This window comes from Penicillium psychrosexuale (assembly GCF_028828465.1).
Source record: "Penicillium psychrosexuale strain IBT 29551 chromosome Unknown utg000003l, whole genome shotgun sequence".
In the NCBI taxonomy this organism is placed as follows: domain Eukaryota; kingdom Fungi; phylum Ascomycota; class Eurotiomycetes; order Eurotiales; family Aspergillaceae; genus Penicillium; species Penicillium psychrosexuale.
Window position 1 is genome coordinate 4,193,518 of NW_026643188.1, and position 20,606 is coordinate 4,214,123.

Sequence of the window (20,606 nt, forward strand, 5' to 3'; positions counted from 1 at the left end):
CGGATTAGTCCTCCAGCAAATTGAAAAGAACAACCAGGAACAAAGTGTATCTCAATGTGGACTTCTTCCAGACATACACGAATGACATGTCTATCTCACGAGAAGATAGAAAATGAACCAGCATATTTCGAAGGGAATGTCGTATAGACAAGCTACTATCGCCTTCGATGAGCTGATGAGGCAAAATAGCAGTTCCTGAAGACTACATAAGTTGTGGGACATGCCCATCAAACCAACCTTGTGGCGAAGCAATATCTTCTTGCGGAGCAGCATATACTTCTAAGTTCCGGTATCAACTTCAACACTCAATAACATGATGGCTTTTACCAGCAGTACTCGGATCATGTCACGTCCGCTTCTTAGGCTGCTTCCATCTGCACAGTCTGTCAATGTTGGATTGTGGCATCGCTGCAGTGTCGCCACAGCATCCAATCATCCACACCATCCTAACCCTGGGAATTTTTCGAATCGTCCTAAGCAAGAGCTTTCAGAAATAGGCCACAAGGGTGGGAAAAAGGGCGGGAAAGCTACCGGCGTGGGTGGGTTCCATAATATGGATCCAGAGAAACAGGTGAGTGCCACAACATCAAGCAGGAAAGAGATCTTTTCGTTAAATGTATAATGCGAGTAAACAGCACGCTATCGCTTCAAAGGGCGGTCATGCTGGCGGTCATGCTGGCAGTCGTGCTGGCGGCCGTGCTGGCGCTCGGGGAAAGGCAGTAGGCAATGGGGAAACTGAGTTAGAAGCCGAACAGCACGGCCGGTCGCATGAGCCTTCGGTAGTTGCACCTGGATTTGAAGAATGGAAGACAACGGCTTGAGTTTCGATCAATCTGATTTAAGAAACAATTTCATAGAAATGGACGATCCTATGTTTAATACAAGACGTGCCAAAGCTGCAAGGTGCAATAACAGACATCATTGTATAGCAATAAGGAGCAACTTTCTGAAACATAAACGAATGTCAAAAACCAAAAGAGAACCAACCAACCAACCAAGCCCGCTACATCCGCGCGACGAAGATTAGCATATCGAGCGAATCAGATAATGTCTTCAATCCTCTGTAGCTGCAGGCAACCCTGTAGCTGCAGGCAACCAGCTGGTCATCTTCCGACTGTGGAGGGACCCCACGTCCCGTTTGCGGCTCGCCAGGAATTGGGCCCTTGATGAAGTCCGCAGTGCCATACTCCGCTGGGATTGGCTGTTGCGCAATCTCTAGTGGGAGATGCTTCCACTTCGCGATCCAAGCATTGCAAGATTGGGAATTTAGCTCCCAAAGCTTGGTGCTATATAAGTCCAGGTCTTTAAAGGCCATGATCACGCCTCCAAGCTGAACATATTCAATTACGTACATCAGCGAGTCCGTGGTATAAAAGCCAGGACTAAATTCATTGTCCGCATTGTGGCTATGTCTTTCAGGAATAAAGAAAGCCAGTGTTGACTCCAATGCATCGAGACTTGAAGCCGAATGGTATTGTCAAGAGAGGTGAGTGGTGCATCTGCTGATATTGAAGCTGATGCTGAGCTTCATGACGGTGTTTCGGTGTTTCGGTGAGTAATGAGAGAGTCCGGGGGATAGTGGTTTCGGGGCCATTTTGCGAAATACACGTATCAGATACGTGGAAGAAGAGAAGTGATCATCCAAAATATGATGATGAATGTGTCAGATCGATGGAAGATGAAGATCTAGCTACTGCCATGAAGCTCTCTAAATAGCTTTAGACGAATAAAGCTACAGAGATCCTATCCTCTGGAATCTAGAAGAAAGATCTCTGTGGGCGGAATAAAGAGTCTGCCAACACAGCAAGCTGCCTGCGAGAGGAGAGAGGAGAGAACGAGAGAAAGAGATGCCAGAGGAGGTCTATGAACTGCATAAGGAAGTAGTGAAAGCGGCCAAACACATCATATATGCCCTACGATAATCAAACATTATGAATATTCTGAAACAGGGAACTACATATGTAATCGTACACACCAGCAGGAGCGATCTACATAGTACATCGGTACATACGTGAGTTTTTGGGTTCAGTTAACCGGTTGCCATGAATCAACATTCATAAATAAAAGTATGCAGTCTCTTAAAAGCCCAGAGAGGTCCCCTACTCGGGGATAGTTAGCGGTTATTCTAAAAGACCCCAGGAAAGACATCAAAAAAGACGGATGGAAAGATGATAACAAAGTGGTTTGTATCGCTAGACTTTCTCTACGAGATGTACGAGCGATTTGGATATTGTAGGTATTTTAGAGTAGGGCATACGTCGACTTCATGAGATTGTGCTTTAAATAGAGACTACTGCACGTGAGCGTTACTAGAGCCTCAGCTTTTACCTAAATTATAGGTACTACCAATGTAATTAAATTGATTTCTAGTCAGGCAATAACATCAATTGTACAATTCATACAATTCATCTATACAATTCACGGGGAGTTGATTTTCAATATCAACCAATACGATTGCCGATCTGGTCCCTGGATACGTCATCACCTTAGGAAATCACCAAGACAACCTTCGACCCTTCACCATCTCCATTGTTTCCATTGTTTCCATTTAGCATGAAGTGATCTTCACTCTTGACATTTGGTCATATTGCCTTCCATAATGGCCTCCCTACGGCGTATTGCTGTAGCCACGAGCTCGACGATCATCCGACTAACGAGCTTCATATTTCTACGATGGGTATAAGGCTCCCATAGGCCAACCTTGTGTTTCAGAAAACTCACGTATTCACAGATCCCTGGCCATCACTTTGTGCCCCTCGTGGTTACCTCTCTCGTGGTGTACCTGTCGTCAATAATCCCCTTGCTCAAGGATACCCAGCCTCACGAAAGCCAAACGACTAAAGCTCGAGACTCAAATAGTCAGGCTCCACTTCCAAATGATCATAATATGAGATACTAACGTGCTTCACAGGGCATAACTCCGTGTCTAGCCGAGCCAAAGATGGCGATTCTGTGCTTAAAACACTATTGACAGGGCTGCCCTCTGCAAAGTGGCCCCTGCTGACCAGGATTACAATTCTAATCAATGTAGCCCTGGCGGTCCTGACACTTGACTTCTTGACCCGTGGTATTCTACTTTATTCTACCACAAATGTTGCATTCTCACGTATTGGATATGTCTCCCCGACCACTGCCAGCTTGGTCTTTCGCGAGCCAGATTCGGCTCGCCTACCAGTGGCGGTCATGTTCCAGGAGGTCTCTGACCTGAGCCAGGACTGGTATGAAGAGGGCATCGTTTACAAGCTGGATGACTCCACCGACTTCACTACAACTGTGACCCTGACCGACCTGAAGCCGGCGACACACTATCGCTACTCGCTATCCAACAACAAGTCTGGCACATTTACCACGGCGCCATTGCCCGAAACTTCTGAATCAAGCCGACTATCATTTGTAACATCAAGTTGTCTGAAGCCAAACTTCCCTTACAACCTACTATCGCATCCACTACGGGTCCCAGGCCTCGAGCAAATGACCGACGCCCTCGCCAAACTGCCCAAGCTATTCCGTCCATCATTCATGCTCTTCCTAGGCGACTTCATCTACATAGATGTTCCCTGGCGCTTCGGCTCAACAATGTCACACTACCGTAGCGAGTACAGACGTATCTACTCATCCCCCTCCTGGACCCACGGACCAGAAGACAACCGCGCCATTGACCTCCCCTGGCTGCACACCCTGGATGACCACGAGATCGAAAACGACTGGTCGCAAGGCAACACAACCGCCCCGTATCCCGCAGCAGCAGACCCCTTCATCCACTACCACGTGCGAGCAAACCCACCCATTCCCGCAGCACCCTTCGCCGACCCAGACAACGTAACCTACTTCGCCTTCACCCACGGCCCAGCCTCATTCTTCATGCTAGACACACGTACCTACCGCACCGAGCCCTCATACAAGAACTCAACCATCCTCGGCCAGTCCCAGCTCCAATCTCTCCTCACGTACATCTCGACCCCAGAGCCAGCCGGCACACACTGGAAAATCATCTCCTCCAGCGTCCCCTTCACCAAGAACTGGCACGTCGGCACCACAGATACATGGGGCGGGTTCTTGGACGAGCGCCGCACCGTATTCGAGGCAATGTGGCGCGCAGAGCGCGATCTAGGCATCCGAATCGTCATGCTTAGCGGTGATAGACATGAATTCGGTGCTACTAGGTTCCCAGACCCGGAACTGAAACTCCACCCAGATCAGCTGTTGCCTAACACGGCCGGGCTGGGACTGCATGAGTTCAGCGTTGGCCCGCTGAGCATGTTTTACCTCCCCATCCGTACATACCACCAGACAGACTCCGAGGATGTTATGGTGAAGTACGCGCCGAACGGGAATAGTAAGTTCGGGCTTATTGATATCGCGGATGAGGTTGAAGATGTTGGTTTGAGCGCTGCTGCGCCTGTTCGCGCTCGCAGCTCGGTTCTGACGTACTCGTTGTATGTGGATGGGGAGGCTGTTTGGAAGTATCGTCTTAGTGTCCCATTAGACAGTGATGCGAGTGTCCATAGCCCGTCTCTGCCGCCGGGCCGTGTGGTTGAGGATGACATTCCGGATCTGAGTTGGAGTGTGATGCTTGGGACTGTTGTGGGACGGGTGCCAGAATTGGCGAAGCGGGTTGTTGAGACGGTTAATGGTCTTTACTATCAACTTGCAGATCGACTGGAGAAGATGGAGAGACTTGATTAGTTCATTAGACTAGACCGTTTCCCAAAGGGAGCGCCTAGCTTGCTCGTTCGAATCTGTTCAAGGCAGGTTGAATGACGAAGCGGGTAGCCTCAAATAATACAGCAGTGGAACTTAGCGCTAGTTCAATTTAAACAATTTCCGTTCTATAAGCAATCAATCAAATGAATTAGATGCCCGGCAAGCCGGAGTGAGACGGGCTGCGTTGTATCTCGTTACATAGCTATGTGGTTATGAAGGAGGGTTTTATACACGGTTTGCACTGCAGGACAGGGGACTGCTAAACCAAAAACATGACGCCGTTTGACTTTGCCCCCTGGATCCGTTCACTGGGGTATAAGATAGACAAAAGGGATGAGAGGAGAGTGGAGACCGAAGACCAATGACGCACGCGATAAGGGAAATGCTTCTTGGGGTGCCAATATGGAAGATTCAAGATATCGATTGTCGCGACCAGTAAATAAGAGGGATAGAGAAATGAAAGAAAATCGGAGACTTGAGGATGTCTCTTCACGGATAATTAATTGGGTCGGTAGTGGCGATATAGTGGCTCCAAATGGAAGGCGAAGACAAAGGCCTCATGGCTCGACGGCGTCAATTAGAAGAGTCCACCGCTAGAACGGCCGTGACCACCTCTTGTCGTCACCTCGTCTTCGTTGCCTCCAGCGATTCCGCCCAGCAGACTGGCTCCCCAGATGCCGGCGATGCCCCACATGCCAATACGCCAGCCACGGTACAGGCCCTGAATACCCTGGCCTTGCTGTCGCTTCTTCTGTGAGGTACGCTGGCCGAGGAGCTGCTTGGCGCGCTCCTTCTCGGACGGTTTCGAGCTGACACCTTCTTCATAAACGACATGCCACATTGTGCCAATGATACCGCGGTAAGTTCGCGGGGTAGGGACAATGGTTTCCACATCGGACGCATCAATAGATGCTGTACTGATGCTACCGCCTGAGTACTTTTGGCGCAGACTCAAGGATGTGTATGTAGCGATCTGGGCGCGTCGGAGCACGGTCTCGAGTGGGAATCGCACGGCGAGTTCAAGTCCTGAGACAAGGAAGGCACACATGTTCCATGCGTTAGGATTTAGGAGGGGGTCAATGGACAGATACGATTTGAGGAAGAGTGGTGTCGAGGTCATAATGAGGGTAGGAAGACTTGAATGAAGCACCGTGATTGGGACGAGATGCGAGGGGATCGTGCAGTTGGGCGTGGGGAGCTGGCGGATAGCTCGGACAAGGGACCTTGGCCCATGGGTTGCTGGCGTGAGCATCAGGAATGTACGAGCGGTGTCGATGGGAGCTAGGATCAGGGCGGATAGCGAGGTTGAAATGAATGACACCACCAGGGTTGCCAGAGGGGATGATGCCGTCAGAATGTCCGCTGTCATCGACATGGAAATGTCCTCTTCTGGCAAGCCAGCGATTGCCGATAGAAGACTACGGATGAAAGTGTTCAAGGTGGGCAGGAGAAGTGAGTAAATGAATGTAGAGTTGGAGGACTTCCAGAGGGAGGTTGGCCCGCTGGAGGACCAAAGCTGGGATAGAACTTCGGTCAAGGAGTTCGAGTTCTTGAGAGTCAAGACATGTTTAGGCTGTGCGGCAGACTCTGGTCGAATATAACCACTACGGTCGGTGATGTGGTGGTGTGATTTACGAGATCGAGGTGTACTCGGGCTCGGCGTTGGAGGGGCAGCTGAGGTGAAGTAACTGGTTTCATCATCGGATGTTTCTGAGTCCTATACACAAATCTGTCAGTCATTTACAGCCGTATATCAGCTTTAGATAACAGCCTTCTTACCGAATCATAAGAGCTTCCTTCAGTACCCGGCATCGAGTTCCGATCCCACTGCTCCTCTGCGGCGTCTGGTACAACATACACCTGCAGGATGGTTTTGGCGACGTCGAACGGCTGTGCAGTAAGAACCTTAGTGTAGCGAACAAGCGCTCGGTTCAACGCATCGCGGGCCCAGTCAGACACCGAGGGTGAAGCTTCCAGATAATCGGCATAGTCCAAGTCCGGCATAAACTCACGCGCTGTGCTGCCAAACACCTGGGCTGACGACGGCGATGCCACCTCGGCAGGCGCATTTGAAGCAGGCGATAAGCCAGACGGAGGGATATAGTAAGGCCGCAAGGGATTGATCCCTTCACGAGACGCCATATTGTAATGATGATCGGAGATAAAGGTGGTTCGGGGAAAGAAGAACGGGAGGAGTGGAATGTCCGAACGCCCAAGCTTTGTCAGTCCCTTTTTTTTCCTCCGCGGCCATTGGACGGTCATCGCTCGCTCTTCCATTTTCGCCCGGATGCTCTTTTTTTCTCTGTTGGCTTTCAAAATCCCCTTTTAATTTATTTATTCCCTCTTCTACAACATGGCTTTTTGGCGAGAAGTTGGTCAGCAGTTGCGCCGTGTACCTAAGACCGGGGATATCTGTTTGACTCAATCGCGGAGATCCCTAAGTTATTCAAGGTCATGGAGGAACACCGGAATCACAACACCCAGTCGCTCGCAAACCAATGCACAGAGATCCCTTCAATCACCTTGGAAAGGATATAATACAGCCCGGCGTGCCTTCTCAGTGACTGCACAAGCTGCGCATGGTCATATCACGCCGCCCAAGCCCGGCGAAGAGTACGCCCACCAGATCGCAGTTATTGCGCTCTTGTACTATTTCTGACTGACTCTGTAGGATCAACTTGACTTTCATCGATAAGGATGGCACCAAGGTAGACCTCCAAGTTGCCGAGGGGGATAACCTACTCGATATCGCACAGGCAAACGACCTTGAAATGGAAGGTGAGCTGAGCCGATATAATGCTTATTTGACCCCAAATTTCTGACTTTATCCCGGGAATAGGTGCATGCGGAGGATCCTGTGCCTGCTCAACTTGCCACGTGATTGTGGATGACCCGGAAACCTTTGATAAAATGGAAGAACCATCGGACGACGAGAACGACATGTTGGATCTGGCTTTCGGGCTTACCGAGACCTCCCGGCTGGGGTGCCAGGTGATCATGACCAAGGATCTTGACGGAATGGTTGTGCGATTGCCGTCCATGACACGGAATCTCCAAGCAAGCGACTTTGAGTCGAAATAAAGACACTAGCAGAGACCCCAGGAGGGACTGTTTTGATCTGAAAACCCTCACATCTTATCCGAATAGCCAGATGGTTACAGCGGGGGTTTGTGGTCCTATTCGTCCTATTTGGATGCCGAATAGGACTTTGTACTGTAATATTCGTCCGATGCATCTGGTGGACTTGCGCGGTATCGCAAAATGAAAATCTCCTGTACTATTTTTATCAAACAAGACTCTCTACATAAGCAATGTAGACAAAATATATAACAAAAAAATATCTCCCAACGCCAGAAATATGCCATGGGTAATCGTAGATCCAGCTCACGCCTCTTCGATGTTTAAAGGTTTTCCCTTCTTTCCATTGATCAATTCAAGGAATCCTTGCTTGCTGACCTCGTTGGCAGCCTTCTCCCGCTCCCCCATACCAATTGTGCCCTTCTTGCGCTCATCATTGGCCGCCTCCTCTCCTCGGACTTGAGCCGCGCGCACAGCATTGAACAGCTTCACGACACCACGCTGCGCCATCTTGCGCACCCGCTTCTCCTCCTCAGCGACGGGGCCGGCAATTCCTCGCTGAATACCCATCACATCACGGACACGGCCGCGATCCATTTCCTCTTTCTTCTCAGCGCGCATCTTAGCCCGTGCGGCGTTGTCGAGCTTCTCATCTGCAGCCTCGTTGACCAACTTCGCGGCATACGAGCTTCGCGAGAGAACGGGATCAGCCCGTGCGGAGGTAGGAAGTTTCGTGGATAGAATTTTGGAGATGGAGGTTGAGAATGCGGTAGGGTCGTTGCGCTTGGGGACAGCTCGGCCGCGATTGGCGCCTGTGGGTTTGCCGGCCGGAGACGAGTCAGAAAGATCATCTGCGTCAGAATCAGACGCGTCGCTTTCATCGTCGTCATTCTCGAGGTCTTCATCGTCCAGCTCAATCTCCTCGCCGATATTGGAGTCTGAGTCGCTATCGTCTGATTTTTTCGGTTCCGGTGTGGGTGCTTCTTCTTCTTGTGTCTTTGCCTTCTTCATGCGGATATCGAGAGCCGAGGGCTTGGCTACTGTAGCACCTCCCTCTTCGGCGTCTGAGTCTTCAAGACTGACGGGGTTGAAATTGCCATCTTCTTCTTCGTCCTCGGAGCTGCTGTGATAGAAGCGCTGCTTGACGAACTTCTTCTTGCGGCCAGTGTTGCCCTTCAGGCCATCAAGGACCTTGCGTTTTTTGGAAACAGCAGGAGGCATTGTCACAGAAAAATATTGCGATAAATGCAAGCAAAGAAGAAAGTCAAGACGCTGATCCAAAAGTGCCCGTATCACAACTTTTTTTTGGGGCGGTGAGAAACCATCGGCTCTCCGATTGGCCCCTCCACATTGCCTCTCTGGTCTCTCAACGGGCTTCATCCTCACCCCTCCTCCATCGCGAAATCATTGACGACTACGGTCTTAGTCTAATTTATTTTCTAATTGTTTACCTACGCACATATTCACCATGGTTCTTCAAGACCTTGGGCGGCGAATCAACTCCGCCGTCAATGACCTGACGAGGTCCAGTAACCTCGATGAGAAGGTATGCTATGTGTCTAGTGTGGCCCGCAAGCCAGCCCGCTAATATAATAACAGGCCTTCGATGATATGCTTAAAGAAATTTGCGCCGCTCTCCTATCTGCCGATGTCAACGTCCGTCTCGTTGGAACGCTACGCAAATCGATCAAGGCTAGCGTCAACTTCTCATCGCTCCCGGCCGCAGTGAACAAGAAGCGACTGATCCAGAAGACCGTCTTCGACGAGCTCGTAAAATTGGTGGACCCGCGTGCAGACTCCTTCCGGCCGAAGAAGGGTCGCTCCAATGTGATCATGTTCGTCGGTTTGCAGGGTGCGGGTAAGACAACAACGTGTACAAAGCTGGCTCGGCACTACCAGACGCGAGGATTCAAAACAGCGCTGGTTTGCGCAGATACCTTCCGTGCCGGTGCTTTTGATCAGCTGAAGCAGAACGCTACCAAGGCCAAGATCCCATACTATGGTAGTCTGACGCAGACGGATCCTGCTGTCGTGGCCGCGGAGGGTGTGGCCAAGTTTAAGAAAGAGCGTTTCGATATCATCATTGTCGACACCAGTGGTCGCCACCGACAAGAGGAGGAGCTCTTCACGGAAATGACACAAATTCAGAATGCTGTAACACCAGACCAGACTATTCTCGTGCTCGACAGCACAATTGGTCAATCTGCCGAGGCCCAGTCCGCTGCGTTCAAGGCAACGGCAGACTTTGGAGCTATTATCATTACCAAGACTGACGGCCATGCCGCCGGTGGTGGTGCCATTTCCGCTGTCGCCGCTACGCATACTCCTATTATCTTCCTTGGTACTGGTGAGCACATGATGGACCTAGAGCGATTCGAGCCCCGCGCGTTTGTTCAGAAGCTACTGGGCATGGGTGATGTCGCCGGGCTGGTCGAGCACGTCCAGGCCATGACAAAGGATTCCGCGGGTGCCAAGGAGACATACAAGCACATTGCGGAAGGTATCTACACTCTGCGCGACTTCCGGGAGAACATCACCTCAATCATGAAGATGGGCCCGCTGTCTAAATTGTCCGGCATGATTCCCGGTCTGTCTAACATGACCCAGGGTCTGGATGACGAGGACGGCTCACTGAAGCTGCGCCGCATGGTCTACATCTTCGACAGTATGACTGTAGCCGAGCTCGATGGCGACGGCAAGAACTTCGTCGAGCAGCCTAGCCGCATGGTCCGCATCGCGCACGGCAGCGGAACTAGCGTCCGTGAAGTCGAGGACGTGCTCTCCCAGCACCGCATGATGGCCGGCATGGCCAAGCGTGTTGGCGGCCAAAAGAAGCAGATGCAACAAGCTCAGAACATGATGAAGGGCGGAAACAAGAACCAGCAGATGGCTGCCATGCAGAAGCGCATGGCGTCGATGGGTGGTGCTGGCGGCGGTGGTATGCCCGGTATGCCCGATATGGCCAAGATGATGCAGATGATGGGAGGTGGTGGCGGCGGCATGCCGGATATGCAGAGCCTAATGAGCCAAATGGGCGGGTTGATGGGTGGAATGGGAGGAGGTGGTGGTGGACGTGGAAGAGGACGTTAAGCCCGGTCTTTGCTAATCTTCTTGTTTCATCCCTGCGTTCTTCTTTCTCCTTTCCATATCCCACCGCTGGCTCATCAACTTAGCATCTGGGCTGGTGTTTGGCGTTTTCTTGCTACTTCGCATTATATGCAACCCTTGTATACAAGAACAAATTTGGTAATGAGCCTATCACTATCACATATACCATCCTGAAAAAGGAATCATGTCCTTTTCTTGTTCTACTACTTGAATTAGGTTTTTGAAACGGACAATTGCAGTGCGGTACTATCGTTGTATTCATAATAAATCACGCTGTACACATAATCCTGAAACAGAAACGCCGCTAAAATCCATCCGTCTAATAAGATTAGAGAATTGAGAACGAAAACAAAGGGACCGCCAGATCAACCATGACCATGTTCATGGCGGCCAGGAGATCATGCATCAGGCGAGCCCAGTGAGATCGAATGAGAATCAACATGTTATGCTTTTGTGTTGGGGAATAGAAAATAAATCGAGTCATATAAATATAAATAAAGCCCAGATCGCTTCCCCATGAGAGGTAGGTCGAGAAAGACAGGAAGGATATGAAACAAGTCCGTATGGTACATGGAGCGCCCGGGAGAGGATGGGGGGTATGGGTATCAAAAGTGTCCTTGTAGGGAGGACCGGAAAAAACACAAAGGAAACCCGGGCGCATGAAATCCATAACAAGGATTGCTTATTTTTCGGCGAAGCGACGGTCGAAGTATCGGAGCACACCCATGACGCTTGCAGCCTCAACTTCCAGGGCAGCGCGGCTGCCAGGGGGAGCGATTTCGCGGGGATCGGGGAGGGTGTGGAGCTTCGGCAGCCAGGTTGAGATTTCGTCGGTGGCGCGGGAGAAGTTCGGGTGACGGGAGAGGGTGGTAAAGGCGTCAGCACAGCTGAGCGTTAGCTCTGATGGCGGAGCGGGCTTGGGTGCAGGAGGTTGCGAAGGCATGGGGGCGTTGTTACGCGGCTTGGGCGCGGTGGCGGGGGCATTTCTTGACATGCAGCATCCACCGTCCTTTCCTCCGCCTCCGCAGCAGCCTCCTCCCGATGGAGTGCCGCTCGCTGACCGGGAGGCTGCCAACGTCTTGCAAAAAAGAGTGCTTCGGGGGTCGGATTGGCACTGGGCGCAGGTGCCTGGCCCGTTGGCACAGGAATTAGTCGCTTGGCTGATAGGTGGAAGGGTCACTTCTGAACGGACGTCTCCCTCGGATGGTGGCGGGGTGAATTGGGAGATGGATTGAATCGGTGCGAGACGATTTGTCTCAAATGTGTTGATATTGCGTACACGTTGCTGCTCCTGTGCGGCCATTTCGGCGCAGATGCAGGGAGTGCCGTCTTGACAGAACCCGCAGGGATCAACGGGAGGCGAAGAGACGTCGTTGTCGTGAGACTGGGTTGGAACGCTAGAAAACTGAGCGGTAAAGTCGATTTCCATCTCTTCAGGATCGGGCTTGATGTGGGGATCCCTATGATCTCGTTCCGGGCTGCCCACGCCATGAGGTGAGTGTCTAGAACGAGACGACTCATGGGTATCAATTTGCATGCCAAATGCATCTTCAATGCACTGGCAGTGGGCGTTGGAGCAGTTGTTGCACCCCGGAGGTATACTCATCTGGCTATCTTCCTTGTTGCGTTCGGTACTGGTAGGCTGAACATCCTCCATTCGGGAGCTTTTGGTCTTACGAGGTGGCAAGGGAACAGAGTCCGGAACGGGCGCAGGCTTGCTGACACTAGGGCCAGCGAAAGATGACCGGAACTCCTTGACAAGGGTTTCCTTTGCGCTGCGCTCGATTGATACTTCCTTCTCTAAGGCGTGACACCGGTCGCGCCACCATCCCATCTCTTCGCGGCATTGATCAATCTCACCAGAGAGGTTTCCAATTTGCTGTTGGAGCGAGGCGACTTGGATCTCGTGGCTATCTTCAATTTCTTTCATTTGCTCTTCCAGTTCACTAACACGGGCGGCCCGGCGCTCACGGAACGCTCGCTGAGCTGCTCGGTTCTGAGCTTTGCGTTTGGTTGGCGGTGTATCTGTAGCTGGCTTGCGACCAGGCTTGGGACGTGGTGGGATTACCCATTCTCGCGAGGTGATGGAGCCGGGGGTACCCGGGCCCGGAGATGGAGCTACAGAGGGCCTGGCGGCTAGCGTGGGCGCCGGTGCGAGGGCCAGTGCAGAAACCCCAGCTGGAGCGGGTGCCATAGACACACTGGCCATCTTGACACCAAATTGAGCTTCAAATACTGTTTGGAGGTCAGTTGTGGGCAACTAATCGGGCGTAGTCGGGGCACACGCACGAGCCGTTTCTCGGTCGGAAGAGCGGAAGTGCGCTCATAAGAGCCGATAAGCGAAAATGACTAGTTGGAGAGAAAGAACGAGATTCCTTTCAAACTCTGTTCTGTATGAGATAATCAGATTGGGGATGGACGCATGGACACTCAAAGAGTATAGAAAGGTTAAAGAGAAGAGAGAGATGCGAAGGGAGGGGAGGAAGCCGAGAAAAAGCGGCCGATGATCAGATTAGATTATGTGCTCACATGATGCCGGTTTCGGACATTGAGCTTTCGGTTGTTATAGAAGTTCCGTTCTTCCAAGGTTGGCTCTTCTTTTTCTTTTTCTGCTGATTTACCATTGGTCTATTTACTATTTCGCTAAACCTAATCCTGTAAGGAGCTCCTCTTTTGAAATTTTTATCTGATCCGAATCTGAGTGGAGATGGTTCCGAGCAAGCGTTGGTGGGCTGACGCAACATTTCTTACTGTATGGAGTAATATATTCTCTTATTTTCTTCGCTAACTGCGTGTAATTGTTTCTTAGACGCAGCTCGAGCACCAATTGCTAGAACTTGAACCAGCAAAGGACAGTTGCAATGGCAAAATCCCGTCCCAATTCCTAACTGTGCACTTCATAACGTACTAACTTCCTATGCAGCTCACCGTTCTCCCGCCTGATCTTCGATGACTCAATGACAGGCGACACGGATCAAAATTCTCCAGTCAAAGTAAAATTTGTTCGAGTGGAGCGTCTCGTCAATCCATTGACCATGGGTGGGCGAGACGCCCCCTACTTCCGGTCTACCAGCCCTGTAGCCACTTAGCACTACCTAGTAGCAACTACCATCGGGCCAATGAGAACGTGCCAATGCACAAGGGAACTTTCCCACGAGTCATCCATCAGCGGTGAGAGTATGGAAGAGTATGGATCGACATGGGAATTGGAACCCGTTCAGCCGCCGTTCTCGGTCTCTCTGATCTTATCTGATTGCACTAACGCCGCTCTAGGGTCAACCGCAATCCAAGGGTTGGAGTAAATATCGGCAAACTTATCCCTCTTTCACTGCCGTATCTTTTTCCCTCTCTGGATGATTGGTTCGGCCTTCTGTGGAAGTGGTTGGTGGTCTTGGCCCTTGCAAATGCCCCCCCACATAGCAGAATCTTATCAATCAGTGAACCATGCTCGCCAACCTCATTCCGAGCGAGGGCCGAACAGCGGAACTTTCGTGTACATGGCCCGATCTGGAGAATACCGCCGCCAGTTAGTCACAGCTAGAGCTGCTTGTGACGTGCGTATGCAGAGATTGACGGTGGGAAAAGTGGAATGTGTGGAAAGAAATCGCCGCCATTGGACACGCCCAGTCTCGGCGGAAAATTCAATCCACTATTCTCAGTTATATCTTTCCAGTGTAAACCGACTTAATGACGCAGTCTCGTGATATTCTAGCAACCACCAGGGACATCCAATTTGCTCTTGATCTGCTGAGATGAATTCCAATATGGATTCTAGCTAAAGCTAATCAATGCCGGGCTTGTCGTTCGTCTTCGGATCTCTCAATCTGCAAGGGACATGAACTCTACGTTGATATCTAGAATAACTTTCAATTATCTAGTATTTGATTCATAAAATACCAATACTTTCTAGCGCCATTGGGAGTCAAAGAAGTGAGAACAGAAATCGCCTCTCCTTTGACGAGATCAGGTTGACCTTTTGCCACTGAACATTTCCAAGAGGCGGGTCTAGTATAGTGATATACGTCCGAGCGGAAATTATCACAGGGCTCATTCCAAATTGAGAGCTGTTCTCTTCAAGACGTTCTTCGACATTGATGTAACAAACATTCACAACTGCGTTACTCGAGGAGTTCCCTCTGCTGGAGGAGCAGAGTACTGGGTCTCCACAAAGACCTTCTGCATGCCTATCTCCCGCTTATTGAAACTCGCATACAATTTTTCCATGTCTTCCAAATGGACACGGTGGGTCACCATATCTAGCGGATTGATCTGGTTTGTCTCGATGAGATGCATGAGGTGCTTCCAATACTTTTGAACAGGAGCCTGCCCATTACCCATAAGGTGAACACCTGTCTGCATCAGAGCCCCAATGTTAAAGTGATTGGTCTGAGAGTGATTGTCAGATACTTCGCTCTTCCGAAAACCGGTGAACTCACGAATGCGCTATAGACACCTGTCACCCCAACATGACCGAACGGGCGAACGGCAGTGATCATCTCATTCAACATCTCTGAAGTGTCCGTCTCCAATCCAAGCCTCTGCTCGAAGTAATGCGCCCATCCTTTGGCATATTCACCCGATGCACACTCTAAAGCAACATCGGGTCCGCCCTCGACCATCTTTTTCAGCTGTGATGTCACCGACTCGCCTTTCGGTATGTCACTAAAGATGATCGTCTCGATCCTCGGTTCTTTAGTCTTCACGAAGTCCAATCGCCATGCACCGTCACCTCCATCGATAAGGATGACTCGACTAGCTCCATGGAAGAAGCTATACTGTGCGCACATCTGCCCAATCGGTCCGGCTCCCCAGATCGCAACAACATCTCCTTTCTTCACACCCGTGTCGACCACGCAGTTCCATGATGTTGCCATAACATCTGAGACGTAAAGTGCCTTCTCATCTGGTACATCGGCTGGAATTTGAAGCAAATTGACGTCTCCGTACGGAACTCGAACATACTCGGCCTGGCCACCTGCAAACCCACCTGTGAAATGGGAATAGCCAAACATGCCTAATCCCAATTTAGTATTAATCTCGAGACCCTCGGGGTCGGGTGAAAGGTAAAATGCATATCGGCCACTCTGCTCAACTTACCTGCAGTTCGCTTCCCATACAAGGCATTGGCCAGAGCATTCTCGTTGGTTCGTTCACATACAGAATAATACTCTTTCCGACAATTCCTGCAAGTCCCACAGGCAATCGGAAAAGCAACAACAACTCTTTCTCCGACTTTGACGTTCTTTGCCTCTGGCCCTACACTTTCCACAATTCCACAGCATTCATGGCCGAGCACGTCGCCCTTCTGCATCTCGGGAATGACCCCTTTGTCCGGCGCAGCTGTGTCAGTCTATCTGCTCGCTCGGATGATCGTGAGATATTTTCATACCGTGATACAGGTGAAGGTCGCTACCGCAAATAGTGGTGCCTGTGATCCTGACAATAACGTCTCCAGGGTCGATCACACGCGGCTTCGGCATTTTCACTAATCAGTGGTCAGCAATATACAAAAAGCTAACACCGGCAATTGCCTCCCTCGCTTACCAACTTTGACTTGGTTCTTCCCTTGCCAAGTAGTAGCCTGGATCATCTCTCCTGTCTCCATTCCATGTTCATTGGCGTAGTTAGACACGTCAGTGGTGATTGTCGCATTATTACCACGTGGGAGTTTCTTTTCCAACAGGTTTGCTGCCTGGGACATCGCCATTTTCAATATATTTGATGATACGTGTGGTTGGGATATAGCGAGTTTATGCTTTCACTGTCCTTGGGGTTCAATAGGAACTTCCGGCTTGGTTTTAAATACTAGGTTGCAGTATATGTAAAAATGACGAAACTTCCTGGTTTGGGGGTTTCTATCAACTGACATCACCATGATGCGGCATGCCAGATGCAGAGCCCATACATATGTTATCTATACGTACGGGATTTTCCCTGGCGTGTGGGGCTTTCCGCCTTTATGAGGGTCAGTAAGACCAAGCTCTTGGGAAACATCTCCGCGTACGTAGCAGGGCATTGTTTATTCTCTGGTGCGAACTATTGGCAAGGTCTTACTAGCTTCTACTTCTACTTTACATAGCCATTTACAAAATAAGGCCCGTCTATGTAATGTGATAAGTCATTGGGCAATATATGCAGTCTCAGAATGATACCAATGCTCCTAGGATATATTGCCGCTTAATGGTAGTGTTGATTTTATCGGACGCAATTTTTCTTCATTGGCTACGGACAACGAGGAGTTGCTGCAGCCAAAGGCACAGACCCCTGAGGGCTCCAATTATCCCGTTGCTTACCAGTGTGTTTTGGTCGAGATGCGGCATCTCTTTGTTACGACCCAGAGCGGACCGTGCTAACCCAGATCAGGAACCCGTCAAAGAGAGGATTCTGAGCAAGAATACAAACTACTCTGGGTTCGTTCCTTCGTAAGCTGCATTCAGAGGGGACAGACAAAATATAATGGCTTTTTGCGGCCGGCCAAAGTACTTGCTGCGCCGCAACAAATACGTTTCCATTGGTCAGCGTCAGTTACAAAGGCGATGCTCAATATTCTCGTCGGAACCAATCTCCCAAAGTATCTCTGATCTTCAAAGACTATGCTATTCCAACAAATCAGATGAAATGGGCTTTCAATTTGTCAAGGATACTTAATAATCTACAAGTACTCGGCTCATGCGGGCGCTTTGCTGGACCGAAAATCTCAAAAGAAGAAGAGTCAGAAGAAGAGTCGGGATACGTGTGTAGTGACAGTTTCAGTTCTCTATATATGGACGGCATAACTATATCATGCGGCTACTCGACAGGTATTTTTCCCCTTCACTCACTCACCACCGCCGTGTCTTATCCTATAGACTCTGGATCTATACAGAAAATAGCATTGATCACAACAGGATGACAACAAGGTTCTTTCATCATCGCAGACAGCTGCCAGACCGAATAGGCCAAGATCAATGTCGGAGGCTCCGTGGGTTGCCGTAATAACTAGTCGGGTCGCATTAATTGTCAAATAAAGATAGGGGGTCCTGGCCATGGTTATTGTGCATAACCCGAAGAGTCTCTGCGATTTGTCCATCCAACTCTCGTTTTCGGAAGATCGTGGGTTTTCTTTTCGATAAGCGGAGGACATAGACCGGTACTGGTGTCTTGCATTCATGGGCGGTTTGGTAGTCATAATCGGTGTTGTTTAGATCGACCACAAAATAGGAGTGTTTGCCGGGGTAGATTGTGACCGCAAGGAAACGAGTCGTATTATTCCTATTGTACTGATGGAGGCCGTCCTGCACCTCGCTGGCAAATGGACGTATAGATTCTAAATAATTGTTCGGATCAAGAATACTATTAGGAGTATCACCCAGTATTCGCATCGTTCCTGTAACAACGTCTGGGGGCAAGTCGAACAAGATCTCTCGAATTTGGCCTATCACGTGGCTGCGAACATGTTGAGTTGAGTCGTCCATAGCAAGGAAGAGGACTGATGGTATGTGACAATAAGTGGATGTTGCTGGCCTCCCTGTGCATATGTGAAAAGATGAAGTCTCGATTGAATGTGAAGGTGAAGTCTATCATTGCTTGTTGGGCGGAAGGATTAATGTTCTTCCGTATTTCCCCTAGCAGGAGCATGAAGGTTGGTCGTCTCAGCGACTGTGCGAGCCCCTACATAAGGAGTCAGACTTACTAGAACTAATCTGGTAGCAAATGGCGTCATAGGACTTGATTTCAGTGTATGCGATTTGTAGGAACTAAGCATTTAGCTAACTACGGTGTAGATTGTTGAGACGATATTAACAAGTATCCTCTCACCTGCATATAAGTACTATTTGACCTGTAAGAAAAGAACATGTAGTTGTTGTGGACAGCTGAATCCGTTATCACCGGACTCGGCGATAACCCCCGTGAACGGATCAGGTACCAGCCCCCGTCGGGACTCCGCCTTTTCCCCTCACGAGTCATTCTCTCCTCCAACTCTCCCTCTTCCCTACACTCATACAATCTACTACATTTACAACATGACCAGGAAGTACAGCTCGACTCAAGGCCTCGATATGCCATGGGCTTCACAAATGTCCGCCCAGCTGCCCAGTCCGTTCATTCCTGTACCTGCAGCACAGCCAGTCCAAGCTCAGGAACCGATCGCCGATGAACCTGTCCGACCCGAGGATTACTCCAAGCCCTACTGCGAGTTCATGACATCCAATCCCACGATATTTCACGCCGTTAAATCCTTCTCCAATCAGCTCGAAGAGCATGGCTACAAGCACCTCTCCGAACGAGCGGTGTGGACATCGGAGCTGAAACGAGGCGGCAAGTTCTACACTTCCCGCAACGGCAGCTCTTTGATCGCTTTCAACATTGGCTCCAAATACGAGAGCGGTAACGGCGTGGCTATCGTTGCTGGCCACGTCGATGCTTTGACTGCCAAGCTGAAGCCCGTGTCTAAGCTACCGAACAAAGCAGGCTTCCAGCAGCTCGGCGTTGCCCCGTATGCCGGTGGCCTTGGTAATACTTGGTGGGATCGTGATCTTGGTATTGGTGGTCGCGTGCTCGTTCGCGATCCGAAGACTGGCAAGGTGGAGAATAAGCTGGTCAAACTTGACTGGCCTATTGCCCGTGTGCCTACCCTCGCTCCCCATTTCGGAACACCTGCGAATGGCCCCTTCAACCAGGAAACCCAAATGGTGCCTGTTATCGGAATTGATAACTCTGATTTGTTTGAAGACTCGAAGATTGAGTCCAGCGACATCAAGTTCGGGACGTTTACCTCGACCCAGCCTGAGAAGCTTGTGAAGATCATCTCCAAGGAGCTTGGCATCACAGACTACAGCACTATTGTCAACTGGGAATTGGAATTGTTTGATACTCAGCCCGCCCAACTAGGAGGTCTGGAGAAGGACATGATCTTCGCCGGTCGCATTGACGACAAGCTCTGCTGCTATGCTGCACAGGAAGCCCTCATTGCTTCCTCCGACAGCACATCGACCGGAACCGTGAAGATGGTTGGTATGTTCGACGATGAAGAGATTGGCAGTTTGCTCCGACAGGGTGCTCGGTCGAACTTTATGAGCAGCGTCATTGAACGGATTACCGAGGCCTTCGCGAAGGACAACTACGGCCCCAACCTCCTTTCTCAGACAGTGGCCAACAGCTTCTTGGTGTCATCAGATGTCATTCACGCAGTGAACCCGAACTTCCTCAATGTCTACCTGGAAAACCACGCGCCCCGCCTTAACGTTGGCGTGACAGTGTCTGCCGACTCCAACGGACACATGACTACCGACAGCGTCAGTGAGGGCCTCATTAGACGAGTTGCCGAGCGCTGTGGGTCAACCCTGCAGGTCTTCCAGATTCGCAATGACTCTCGCAGCGGTGGCACTATTGGGCCCATGACCAGTGCCCAGATCGGCATGAGGGCGATTGACTGCGGTATCCCGCAGCTGAGCATGCACAGTATTCGGGCGACTACTGGCAGCTTGGACCCCGGACTGGGTGTCAAATTGTTCAAGGGATTCTTCGACTACTATGAAGAAGTCGATAAGGAGTTCGCCGACTTTTAAATTGGTAATTCCGCGCTTTGTTTTAGACAGTTAGAGCCTTTTCTCCTTTGTGCATTCCTGTTCTAGGCGTATCGTCACGTTATTCTATGATTGGGGTGTGTATTAGACTACAAGAAGTGGCTTCATTCTGTGACTACATGCATTGCTCTCGGTAATAGGTTATCTTTT

At 50.3% G+C, this 20,606-nt stretch overlaps 11 protein-coding genes across 11 annotated transcripts; 5 read left to right on the forward strand and 6 right to left on the reverse strand.

Moving 5' to 3' along the window:
* Nucleotides 1-316: 316 nt before the first annotated feature.
* On the forward strand, nt 317-821 carry N7518_005432 (uncharacterized protein; the record flags this gene model as incomplete). Its single annotated transcript, XM_057186359.1, has 2 exons — nt 317-571; nt 636-821. The coding sequence occupies 2 exons, from the start codon at nt 317-319 to the stop codon at nt 819-821; spliced, it is 441 nt and encodes a 146-aa protein (XP_057043129.1).
* Nucleotides 822-1,003: 182 nt separating this feature from the next.
* On the reverse strand, nt 1,004-1,315 carry N7518_005433 (uncharacterized protein; the record flags this gene model as incomplete). The annotated part of the gene is made up of 1 exon (XM_057186360.1): nt 1,004-1,315. The coding sequence occupies one exon, from the start codon at nt 1,313-1,315 to the stop codon at nt 1,004-1,006; it is 312 nt and encodes a 103-aa protein (XP_057043130.1).
* Nucleotides 1,316-2,599: 1,284 nt separating this feature from the next.
* On the forward strand, nt 2,600-4,686 carry N7518_005434 (alkaline phosphatase family protein; the record flags this gene model as incomplete). Its single annotated transcript, XM_057186361.1, has 3 exons — nt 2,600-2,677; nt 2,732-2,858; nt 2,912-4,686. The coding sequence occupies 3 exons, from the start codon at nt 2,600-2,602 to the stop codon at nt 4,684-4,686; spliced, it is 1,980 nt and encodes a 659-aa protein (XP_057043131.1).
* Nucleotides 4,687-5,281: 595 nt separating this feature from the next.
* Nucleotides 5,282-6,846, reverse strand: N7518_005435 (mitofusin complex protein UGO1; the record flags this gene model as incomplete). Its single annotated transcript, XM_057186362.1, has 2 exons — nt 5,282-6,421; nt 6,484-6,846. 2 exons carry the CDS (start codon nt 6,844-6,846, stop codon nt 5,282-5,284), a joined length of 1,503 nt encoding a protein of 500 aa, XP_057043132.1.
* Nucleotides 6,847-7,057: 211 nt separating this feature from the next.
* Nucleotides 7,058-7,785, forward strand: N7518_005436 (ferredoxin family 2Fe-2S iron-sulfur cluster binding protein; the record flags this gene model as incomplete). Its single annotated transcript, XM_057186363.1, has 3 exons — nt 7,058-7,317; nt 7,376-7,482; nt 7,544-7,785. 3 exons carry the CDS (start codon nt 7,058-7,060, stop codon nt 7,783-7,785), a joined length of 609 nt encoding a protein of 202 aa, XP_057043133.1.
* A 303-nt stretch (nt 7,786-8,088) lies between these two features.
* N7518_005437 (rRNA-processing protein RRP15) lies at nt 8,089-9,003 on the reverse strand (the record flags this gene model as incomplete). Its single annotated transcript, XM_057186364.1, has 1 exon — nt 8,089-9,003. The coding sequence occupies one exon, from the start codon at nt 9,001-9,003 to the stop codon at nt 8,089-8,091; it is 915 nt and encodes a 304-aa protein (XP_057043134.1).
* Nucleotides 9,004-9,250: 247 nt separating this feature from the next.
* On the forward strand, nt 9,251-10,872 carry N7518_005438 (RNA-binding signal recognition particle subunit SRP54; the record flags this gene model as incomplete). The annotated part of the gene is made up of 2 exons (XM_057186365.1): nt 9,251-9,328; nt 9,382-10,872. The coding sequence occupies 2 exons, from the start codon at nt 9,251-9,253 to the stop codon at nt 10,870-10,872; spliced, it is 1,569 nt and encodes a 522-aa protein (XP_057043135.1).
* A 700-nt stretch (nt 10,873-11,572) lies between these two features.
* On the reverse strand, nt 11,573-13,099 carry hapX (bZIP transcription factor HapX; the record flags this gene model as incomplete). The annotated part of the gene is made up of 1 exon (XM_057186366.1): nt 11,573-13,099. The coding sequence occupies one exon, from the start codon at nt 13,097-13,099 to the stop codon at nt 11,573-11,575; it is 1,527 nt and encodes a 508-aa protein (XP_057043136.1).
* Nucleotides 13,100-14,997: 1,898 nt separating this feature from the next.
* Nucleotides 14,998-16,597, reverse strand: N7518_005440 (zinc-dependent alcohol dehydrogenase; the record flags this gene model as incomplete). Its single annotated transcript, XM_057186367.1, has 5 exons — nt 14,998-15,276; nt 15,327-15,904; nt 15,988-16,215; nt 16,280-16,375; nt 16,435-16,597. 5 exons carry the CDS (start codon nt 16,595-16,597, stop codon nt 14,998-15,000), a joined length of 1,344 nt encoding a protein of 447 aa, XP_057043137.1.
* Nucleotides 16,598-17,882: 1,285 nt separating this feature from the next.
* Nucleotides 17,883-18,344, reverse strand: N7518_005441 (uncharacterized protein; the record flags this gene model as incomplete). Its single annotated transcript, XM_057186368.1, has 1 exon — nt 17,883-18,344. One exon carries the CDS (start codon nt 18,342-18,344, stop codon nt 17,883-17,885), a length of 462 nt encoding a protein of 153 aa, XP_057043138.1.
* Nucleotides 18,345-18,893: 549 nt separating this feature from the next.
* N7518_005442 (M18 family aminopeptidase) lies at nt 18,894-20,438 on the forward strand (the record flags this gene model as incomplete). The annotated part of the gene is made up of 1 exon (XM_057186369.1): nt 18,894-20,438. The coding sequence occupies one exon, from the start codon at nt 18,894-18,896 to the stop codon at nt 20,436-20,438; it is 1,545 nt and encodes a 514-aa protein (XP_057043139.1).
* Between the last annotated feature and the right edge of the window lie 168 nt (nt 20,439-20,606).